Source organism: Lemur catta, chromosome 15, assembly GCF_020740605.2.
Source record: "Lemur catta isolate mLemCat1 chromosome 15, mLemCat1.pri, whole genome shotgun sequence".
NCBI lineage: Eukaryota > Metazoa > Chordata > Mammalia > Primates > Lemuridae > Lemur > Lemur catta.
Genome location: NC_059142.1, coordinates 39,372,064 through 39,381,986, shown reverse-complemented (window position 1 = coordinate 39,381,986; position 9,923 = coordinate 39,372,064). Strand labels below are relative to the sequence as shown.

General features: G+C 60.7%; 2 protein-coding genes across 2 annotated transcripts; one reads left to right on the top strand and one right to left on the bottom strand.

Annotated features, from left to right (window-relative positions):
* Positions 1-303: 303 nt before the first annotated feature.
* Positions 304-1,064, bottom strand: HSPB9 (heat shock protein family B (small) member 9). The gene has a single exon (XM_045526562.1). The coding sequence runs from the start codon at positions 880-882 to the stop codon at positions 400-402; it is 483 nt and encodes a 160-aa protein (XP_045382518.1). The 5' UTR covers positions 883-1,064; the 3' UTR covers positions 304-399.
* Positions 1,065-1,960: 896 nt separating this feature from the next.
* Positions 1,961-9,669, top strand: KAT2A (lysine acetyltransferase 2A). Its single transcript, XM_045526561.1, has 18 exons — positions 1,961-2,480; positions 2,618-2,741; positions 3,084-3,229; positions 3,332-3,421; positions 3,701-3,882; positions 3,984-4,175; positions 5,071-5,177; positions 5,362-5,472; positions 5,565-5,701; positions 5,786-5,994; positions 6,224-6,350; positions 7,234-7,344; positions 7,772-7,915; positions 8,185-8,299; positions 8,389-8,425; positions 8,509-8,572; positions 8,701-8,785; positions 8,938-9,669. Exons 1-18 carry the CDS (start codon positions 2,052-2,054, stop codon positions 9,129-9,131), a joined length of 2,604 nt encoding a protein of 867 aa, XP_045382517.1. The 5' UTR covers positions 1,961-2,051; the 3' UTR covers positions 9,132-9,669.
* The last annotated feature ends 254 nt before the right edge of the window (positions 9,670-9,923 follow it).

Sequence of the window (9,923 nt, the reverse complement as noted above, 5' to 3'; positions counted from 1 at the left end):
CCCGTGGGGCTGCAGCACCCCAGGCCAGGTCTGAGCTATTCCCTCTGGATCGCACAGGGCCCTCTGCTGGTTCTGCAGTCGGGCGGTCTGGGCGCTCCCAGCTCTCTGCTGCTCCCTGCTGGAGCTGCTGCTCTCAGCTAGGGGCACACTGTCCCCTGCAGTTCCTTCTGGGGCCACAAAGGCCTGACTCCCAGTGGACCACCACCTTGAGGTTCCTTTCCTGCCTCCCCCTCCCTGTGGCTCCAGTCCCTCCACTTCTGACCCCATCCCCAGAAAAGACAACGGGCTTTAAAGATGGTGCACACCGCGGAGGTTGTTTACTGGGTCAGGGTAGGTTGGAACCTTCTTTTGAGCCGTGGCTTTTAAGGATGCTGCACACTGCCGGGGTTGTTTACTGGGTCAGGGTAGGTTGGAACCCTCCTTTGAGCCGCGGCTCTGGAGTCTGGAGGACGGTCCGGCTGGGGCTTCAGGGAGAGGCAGCACCCCACCCTGGCCTCTGACCCACAGCTGGCCGGAGGGGGTCAGGCAGCAGGACATGGCGGTGGGATCCAGGTCGGGCGGGAGGCGCATTTGCCGGTGCACCTTCTGCGACATGCGGTAACTGCCCCTTTTTGGGTCGCTGGCCTCCATTTGCCGCTGGCCGGTCACCATCAGGCGTTGGCCGTCCACTTTCACCACCAGCTCCTCGGGGGTGAAGCCATGGGCGTCCATCTTCACTTGGAAACTGTCTTCGGCATGGTGGTTTCCCTGCGCAGCTGCCGGATCGTCCTGGAGCAGCCTCACCGGCAGCGTGGCCACCTGGTTCCGTTCAGCTAGGGCCACGCTGGGCCGCCTGGACGCCACCCGGTTCTTGGTGGGGAAGCTGTTACCGACCTGCTGCATCCGAGTGAGCAACTGCTGTCCAGGGGCGCGAGCCTCCGAGAACACGGATTTCGGCTCGAGGAGGGTTCCCACGCGGTCCCCGTCGCGCTCAGCTCTGTTCCCCTTTGTTCCCTCGGCTTCTGCAGACCAAGGCGGGAGTTCCGGGCTCAGCCGTGCCCGTCCTACCTCCAAGGGTCGGGTTGTCAGCGCTGCGGCTGCTTTTATCCCGCAGCCTGCCTCTTTCTCTGCCCTTCCCACCTGCCAATGGCCCGGGCGCCGAAGCTGTGACGGAAGCGGATCGACTGAACGAGGTTAGACACGGGGCGGGAGCCGGATCCCAGAGCAGTCAGTCACCCAGGCAGAGACCACATCAGAGTGAGCCCCAGGCTGGAAGGGGGCTGTCTTGCCCGCTAAGAACCAGGTCTGGGTCAAGAAGGATTGTTCCCCGGATAGAGCCAAGGGACAGCAACCTTCCCGGCCATCCACTCTTGAAACGCCCTGCCTTTCCCTGACTGTGCCCAACCCCAGGGACTGGGGTCTCTCCGGCGTCTTTACTTCCTCCGCCCCTGGGCCCTCCTGTGCGGCCGGCTGGGGGCTTGAGGACACGCGGAGGGCCGCGCCCAGCACGCAGGAAAGGTTCGGCTCTCCTCGGCCTCACCCTCCACCTCAGTGGCCTTCTTCGTAGGGCTACACCTCTGGTGCTCAGTGTTTTGATAATAAACTCTTTGTTGAAGTATAACATATACATAGATACACAGAAAAGTGCACAAAAGGGTACAGTTGAATGTCACAAAGCAAACACACCCATGTAACCACCACACAGTTCAACCAGTGTGGCTACATCTCATCTCTTCTGTAGCTGCAATTCCGCGTCCGGAGTCGCGAGGGGCAACCGGGGGTGCGGGTGGGGGCTGGAGAGAGGAGCGCCAGGAAGCTGACCCCAGGCCCCCGCTTCCCTTTGGGGGCTTGTGAGAGGGGCGGAGCCCTCGGTCCCCCCAAGACGCGCCTCCATGCACCCAAGAGGACAGCAATCGTGACTACCCCGGACGACTTCGAGACTAGAAGTGGGGAGGGGTCAATCTGAGGGGCTCGCTCAGACCTCACTTGGCTGTCTGAGACCAAGAGACAGGACAGAAAAGTCTGGAAGCTGACGGAGAGGGGCGCGGCGGCAGGAGACTACAACTCCCGTCATGCGCCGGCGCAGCGACGCCTGCGCACTGAGTGCCGGTTGCCCATGCGGCCCTAGGGCTGGGAGCGCGGCGCCGCGCTCCGCTGCGGGGGAGGCCATGGCGGAACCTTCCCAGGCCCCGACCCCGGCCGCGCAGCCCCGGCCCCTCCAGTCCCCAGCCCCTGCCCCAGCTCCGACTCCTGCGCCCAGCCCGGCTTCAGCCCCGACTCCAGCTCCCACTCCGGCTCCAGTCCCCGCCCCAGCTGCAGCCCCAGCCGGGGGCACAGGGACTGGGGGGCCCGGGGTAGGAAGTGGGGGGACCGGGAGCGGGGGGGATCCGGCTCGACCTGGCCTGAGTCAGCAGCAGCGCGCCAGCCAGAGGAAGGCGCAAGTCCGGGGTCTGCCGCGCGCCAAGAAGCTTGAGAAGCTAGGGGTCTTCTCCGCCTGCAAGGTGGGGGCGGGGTCTGGGGTGAAAGGGGCGGGGCTTGGGGCATCCTAGGGCTCGGGTGGGAAGCGGGGCAAACCTCTGGCCGAGGAACGGCTCCTGCCCCAGGGATACAGGTCACTGACTGATCCTTCTGCCTCCAGACCAATGAAACCTGTAAGTGTAATGGCTGGAAAAACCCCAAACCCCCTACCGCACCCCGCATGGATCTGCAGCAGCCAGCTGCCAACCTGAGTGAGCTGTGCCGCAGCTGTGAGCACCCCTTGGGTAAGGCAGGCAGCGCCCTTGGAGCTGGGGGTGCAGAGAGCAGGTGCTGGGTTCTACTTAGGGTGACCTAAGTGCCACAAAGCCTCATCTCTGAAAAACCAAAGATGCTTCCTAGGGGTGGAGTGGGTTGGTATGTATTCCCCAGGGAAGGAGAAAGGAAATCTGCCAGCCCAGAAGAGGCGAGGGCCACCCAAGGGCTGTTGTAGGAGCAGTCAGTCTCACTGTTGGTCACAGTGGTCAGAGGGACTGAGGGTGTGTCTTGGCTGGCTGTGAAGAGGTGCAAGAGCCTAGTTGGTCTCTTTTCTCCATTCTCCCCAACTCTACCACCTGTCTGTCTTGCAGCTGACCATGTATCCCACTTGGAGAATGTGTCAGAGGATGAGATTAACCGGCTGCTGGGGATGGTGGTGGACGTGGAGAATTTGTTCATGTCTGTTCACAAGGAGGAGGACACGGACACCAAGCAGGTCTATTTCTACCTCTTCAAGGTGAGCTTGCACGGAAGGAGAGTGTGAGTGAAGGAGGTGAGGCGTTGGGGGATCTGCAGCCCTGAGCCCTGTGCCTCTACTCCCCCTTGCTCTCCCCTCCAGCTCCTGCGGAAATGCATCCTGCAGATGACCCGGCCCGTGGTGGAGGGGTCCCTGGGCAGCCCCCCATTTGAGAAGCCTAATATTGAGCAGGTGGGCTGGGGAAAGTGGTAAGAGGGGAACTGAGGGCATCTTGGAGGAGGAGGGAGCCTGTGTTCGCCATCCCCCTCAAGCTGAGAACAGGGGAGACACCCAGAGGAGGGAGGATGTTTTGTGCTAACCTCAGGGTAGAAGCGGGAGTAGGGAGGGGGCATAGCTCCCCTCACGGAGAGCCCTGTCCCTGCCCTCGGGTAGCAGCTTCCTCGGACAAGAAGCCCCTGCTGGCTGCTCACACCTTGTTGCTCGTTCTATCCCTCGCCCACCGCTTCTCAGGGTGTGCTGAACTTTGTGCAGTACAAATTTAGTCATCTGGCTCCCCGGGAGCGGCAGACGATGTTCGAGCTCTCCAAGATGTTCCTGCTCTGCCTTAACTACTGGAAGCTTGAGACGCCTGCCCAGTTTCGGCAGAGGTCTCAGGCCGAGGATGTGGCTACCTACAAGGTCAATTACACCAGGTAGGCCCAGCCAGGGGCAGGTTGGGAGGAGGATTGTAGGCCCAGCCTGGGTCCAGTGGTTTCCACCCTCACCTGCCACCGTCCCCACTCCCCCACCCCAGATGGCTCTGTTACTGCCATGTGCCCCAGAGCTGCGACAGCCTCCCCCGCTACGAAACTACTCACGTCTTTGGGCGAAGCCTTCTCCGGTCCATCTTCACCGTTACCCGCCGGCAGCTGCTGGAAAAGTTCCGAGTGGAGAAGGACAAGCTGGTGCCCGAGAAGAGGACCCTCATCCTCACTCATTTCCCCAAGTAAGGCTCATTCTGGCCTGTTGGGATTTTGCCCCAAGTTCACATCCTCGCTGTTGTCCCCTTTTTTCCAGGAAGGCTTCCTGGATTGGTCCCTCCTCTCCCTCCATGGGCCTTCTGGGATCTGGGCGTCTACCTGGCAGACTTGCCCATGGCCCAGAAGCAACTTGCTAGTATTTGCCTTTGCACGTACTAGTCTGGGGATGGCAGGTACATGGCCCGAGCTAACGCTACCCCCTCCCATGCCCCTGGCAGACGGTACTAATTGCTTCCCGTGGGGGCCTGGACACAGCTTCAGAATCCTTCCCACCATAGTAGCCCAAGAACCAGAGCTTACACTTGAGGTGAAATCAGTTTCCACTCTTCTTCTAGTCTTTTCTGTACAGTTTTCCTCTGTTCTGCCATACCTTTCTCCCATTTTAAATCTGGGTCATAACTTTGCTGTTCAAAAAGCCTTTACTGACTAATCCTGGCCATCTAGTGCCCCCGGGTACTAGGTGGGAACAAGAGGTAGCAAGATGGGGTGGATTCTGAGCCTGTTTGGTGCGGAGGGAAGTGAGGGGACTTAAGGTGATGTGTTGCCCTGCCTGGCCACACAGTGCGGGAGGGCATCAGCTCAGAGGTGTCCCCCTGTGCCAGGCAGCATGGCACAACTGGGCCTCTGTGGTCTCCATCTGGAGACCTGCCTTCAGTTAGAGGACCCCGGAAGGCAAGGGCCTGTGCCTCCCCCTTCAGACCAGGGCTTCCCAGAGGGCAGAAGCTGCCTCCTCTTCCAGGCTCCCAGTTCCCTAAGAGCAGGGTCTGTCTCTGACCAGCCTGCAGTCCCTCTGGTGCCTGGCCCAGCCTGCATCCTTGGTTGGCAGACAGAGTTGTGGGACAGATTGTACCCTCCCTACAGATTTCTGTCCATGCTGGAGGAGGAGATCTATGGGGCAAACTCTCCAATCTGGGAGTCAGGGTTCACCATGCCACCCTCAGAGGGGACACAGCTGGTGCCCCGGCCAGGTATGTGCCTCTGCGGGATTTCTGCCTGCCCTTCGTGACTGAGCTAAGCCCCCTGGGTAGGAGAGGGGCTGGGAATGGCAACAGTGGGGAAACGCAGGGTGGCTCAGCTGGGTCGGAGGGCCTGGATCCTGTTAAGGCATCTGCCAACAGCTTCGGCCCCCTGTTCCTGACTTCTCCTTCTCAGCTACGGTCAGTGCAGCGGTTGTTCCTAGCGCCCCCATCTTCAGCCCCACCATGGGGGGCGGCAGCAACAGCTCGCTGAGTCTGGATTCTGCAGGGGCCGAGCCCATGCCAGGTAGGTGCTTGACCCCTGACCTCTGACTGTCGTTCACCCCTCTCCCAACCTTTTTTGCTGTCCCTGGGCAACCTTGCCAACCTCCCCAACAGGCGAGAAGAGGAAGCTCCCGGAGAATCTGACCCTGGAGGATGCCAAGCGGCTCCGTGTGATGGGTGACATCCCCATGGAGCTGGTCAATGAGGTCATGCTGACCATCACCGACCCTGCTGCCATGCTGGGACCTGAGGTGGGTGGCCGGCCTGCTGACCGGTAGGGGGAGGGGCCCTCACCCACCTGAGGCCCTAGCTCATCGCCCCTCCTCTGGGCCTAGACGAGCTTGCTGTCGGCCAACGCGGCCCGGGACGAGACGGCCCGCCTGGAGGAGCGCCGCGGCATCATCGAGTTCCACGTCATCGGCAACTCATTGACACCCAAGGCCAACCGGCGGGTGTTGCTGTGGCTCGTGGGGCTGCAGAACGTCTTCTCCCACCAGCTGCCGCGCATGCCCAAGGAGTATATCGCCCGCCTCGTCTTTGACCCGTGCGTCCCCAGGAGAGTCCCTACCCCAGGGACACCACACCCGGGGCCTCTCTTCCTTGGCCCCCCAGCCCTCAAAATTGGGGGCCCCTTCCCCCCATTGCCAAGGCCCAACCTTGGAGCATTCTTGCTCCTCAGTACCCAGCTCTGACTCCAGCTCCAGCCTTCAGGTGTGGGGACCTGGGGAGCAGCGGGGACAGGTAGGGGCTGTGACGAGTCCCCTCTCTCTTAGGAAGCACAAGACTCTGGCCTTGATCAAGGACGGACGGGTCATCGGAGGGATCTGCTTCCGCATGTTCCCCACCCAGGGCTTCACGGAGATTGTCTTCTGTGCCGTCACCTCCAATGAGCAGGTCAAGGTGAGCGCAGCGCCTGGCCCTGCCCCCGCCGGCTTCTGAGTGTGGACCAGGTCAGGGCAGCCGGACTGTGGGAGGCAGCAGCCCTCAGCTCTGTCTGTTTTTAGCGGCCGGACAGTTCTTCACATCCTCACAAGGTGGCAGCTGTAATTTGATAACTGGGTTAGGAAAACACCTGTTGACAAGTGGCACCCAAGGATCACCAACACTTGAACGCACCTGTGGACTTGTGTTTTTATCATGAGGACATTTACACACATGGAGGGAATGAGCAGTCATTACATTATCCTTATGCTGAAAGTCTTGGCTTCTGTCCTTTAATTGTCGCAACAGACCCACGTGGAGGGTCCCTTGTTCCCCTGTGTCACCTACCCTGGATCTGTGTGGTGCCTGCTTGGTCCTGACGTGTGGGAGACAGTGCCACTTCAGGGCTCGGATGCTGCCATGAGCAGGCCTCTCCCCTGTCCCCCAGCTCCGAGGCCCAGGACTGGTAATCAGTGGCCTGTGTTGGGTTGGGACCTGGCGGTGCCGTGGCTGGCTGCCTGACCTCAGACACATTGCCTAACATAGTGGAGTTCGGGTTTTCTCTTCTGTAAGATAGAGGGAATGACACTTGCCTCCTGGGTTAACTCGAGAGCGTGCTGTAAAGCAGCAAGCACCACACCTGGCCCAGCGCAGGCACTTAGAACTCCAGAGTTCTTAACTTTTCTCCCCACGAACCGCCTTCCTCCACCGGTTGCCTTTCCGCCTCCCTGCCCTGGATCCCCTCGCTCTCTCCACCTCCTCTCTAGTCTGCCCCCTCCTCTCTGGGCTCTGGGCCCTCCTGAGACCTCTCTAGCGCCAGGCCTGTCCCCTTCCCCTGTAAGTCCTGCTCCCTTCCCTGCAGGGTTACGGGACCCACCTGATGAACCACCTGAAGGAGTATCACATCAAACACAACATCCTCTACTTCCTCACCTACGCCGACGAGTACGCCATTGGCTACTTCAAAAAGCAGGTGACCTCTGGCCTCACCCCACACCTATCCTTTGCCTGGAGCCAGGGGTCATTCTGTCCAGCCCCTTGCTGTGGATGGAGTGGGAGTCCTTTTGTGACCCCTATCCCACCTGACACCTGTGAAGAGGACCTTCATACCCACCTTCCCTCCTGCTGCTGCCCCAGTGGAGAATAGGGCCTGGGGGGCCAGTAGGGCAGGCCAGAAGAACTGGGAGGCTCTTGGGGTGAGTTGGGAGGTGTCAGCTGACCTGGAACCTTTCCAGGGACAGACTGAGCCCTCACAGTACCATAAGAGGAGGTTCAGGAGGGGAGAGGGGACATGGCATGCACTGCCCTACAGGTGTTCCTGGTGGCCGGGGTGTGGGCGTAGAGTAGGAAAGTTGGGAAATGCTTGCTGATGGGTTAGGTCATAACCATCCACTCCCCAGGGCTTCTCCAAGGACATCAAGGTGCCCAAGAGCCGCTACCTGGGCTACATCAAGGACTACGAGGGAGCAACACTGATGGAGTGTGAGCTGAACCCCCGGATCCCCTACACGGAGCTGTCCCACATCATCAAGAAGCAGAAAGAGGTTGTGAGCCCGCGTGCGCGTCCATAGGGTTTTCGTGAATGCATGTGGAGGGTGCACACATGCGTGTAGACCTACACCGTGCATACGTGCATGTGTGTGTGTCACCAGGGTTTTGGTTCCTGCTCGGCCTCGTAGGGGAAGTTAGGAGGGGAGGCACTGGATTCGGTGGCAGTGCAGTGTGGGTTTTCCCCTTGTGGGCTCTGACGGTGGCCCTGGGAGGGGTTGTTGCTGGGGCTGGAGTTGGCCCCTCAGACGCCTCCTTCCCTCAGATCATCAAGAAGTTGATTGAGCGCAAACAGGCCCAGATCCGCAAGGTCTACCCTGGGCTCAGCTGCTTCAAGGAGGGTGTGAGGCAGATCCCCGTGGAGAGCGTCCCTGGCATTCGTGAGCAGGGGACTTGACTGAGGGGGCAGGCGGGCGTACTGCTCGGGGTGTGGACGGGCATTCTTAGGGACGTTCTCCCTACTTTGCAGGAGAGACAGGCTGGAAGCCACTGGGGAAGGAGAAGGGGTGAGTGTTCCGTCAAGGGAGTGGGGATGGAGCGGGGAAGGCAGAGGGACCCGGAGCCTCAGACTCGGTGTCTCTCGTGCCAGGAAGGAGCTGAAGGACCCTGACCAGCTCTACACAACCCTCAAAAACCTGCTGGCCCAGATTAAGGTGGGGAGAACAAGTTCCCCTTCTGGGGGTCCCTGTACCTGTGGCTTCACGACCCAGTCTGGGGTGGGTGGGAGTCATGGGCTGGCACGGGCAGAGTGGGGCTGTCCCAGCTCCGCCCTCTTCTCCAGTCGCACCCCAGTGCCTGGCCCTTCATGGAGCCTGTGAAGAAGTCGGAGGCCCCTGACTACTACGAGGTCATCCGTTTCCCCATCGGTGAGGACCCTCCGCTCCCTGCCCTTCCTTCCTCTTCTGCCCCCGAATTGACTGTTCCTGCCCTCCCTGGGCCGTGCACCTGGGGCCCACCGCTCGGGCAGCCTGCTGCTCGCCGCTGCCTCTGAGATCTGTGCTCCCCTCCTGCGCCCCAGACCTGAAGACCATGACCGAGCGGCTGCGCAGCCGCTACTACGTGACTCGGAAACTCTTTGTGGCTGACTTGCAACGAGTCATCGCCAACTGCCGCGAGTACAACCCCCCGGACAGCGAGTACTGCCGCTGCGCCAGTGCCCTGGAGAAGTTCTTCTACTTCAAGCTCAAGGAGGGAGGGCTCATTGACAAGTAGTCCCCAGCTTGGGACCACAGCCCTGACTTCGAATGTCTTCACCTCGGATCTGATCCGATTCTTAGGGGTGCCCTGACCCCCCGGGTCCCGACTCTCAGCTTGAGACGCTCCAGCCAAGGGCCCTGATCCTGCAGCCCTTTCTGGACCCTCAGGCACCCCAAGCCTGCAGCCCTGTCCCAGCCTTCACTGTGTCTGCAAGGTCTCCTGGGTCTGGGGCCCAGCCCCTTTAGAGTGGTTGGTGGCCAGAAGATGAACCCTGCCCAGCCCTGGCAGCCCCCAGACCTGGTCCCCACAGAGCTACAGGGGCTTGGAGTCCTGGGCCTGGCCCAGCTGGCTGTCTCCCCGAGGGCCAAGACTGCTAATTTTAGCTTGAATGACTGGGCTACAGGGGTTGGAAGTTCAGCCTGCATTGATTGCAGGGGCCACACCTTGCCCTGCACTGTTCAGTCAGCCTATCCCCCAGGGGTGAGGGGGCCTAGGGACCATTCATTCCCTGGCATTAATCCCTTGGAGGGAACAATAAAACTTTTTTTTTCCATCTGTGTGATTGTTTCTTTGGAGTAGTCTCAGGCTTAGCAGGCTTACTGCCGCCAGTACCTCCCTTTAGCCAATATCTCGTGCAACGTGCAAGCTGGAGCCTATTAAGCCTCACGCCGTGCTGGGGCTGTGCTCCCCAGCAAGCCTCAGGCCTAGTCCTGTGCTCCTGGGGTCCTGCCTGGCTGCGGCCCCCCACCCACTTCTGCTCCCAGCTGCTCCTGGTCCAGATGCCAGGGGCACCTCCCACTTTAACCT

Coding starts and splice junctions, on each gene's coding strand:
- HSPB9 (XM_045526562.1), bottom strand. CDS start 882: ATGCAGCAGGTCGGTAACAGCTTCCCCACCAAGAACCGGGTGGCGTCC.
- KAT2A (XM_045526561.1), top strand. CDS start 2,052: ATGCGCCGGCGCAGCGACGCCTGCGCACTGAGTGCCGGTTGCCCATGC. Junction 2,742..3,083: donor CAGCTGTGAGCACCCCTTGG/GTAAGGCAGGCA, acceptor TCTGTCTTGCAG/CTGACCATGTATCCCACTTG. Junction 8,426..8,508: donor CCACTGGGGAAGGAGAAGGG/GTGAGTGTTCCG, acceptor CTCTCGTGCCAG/GAAGGAGCTGAAGGACCCTG.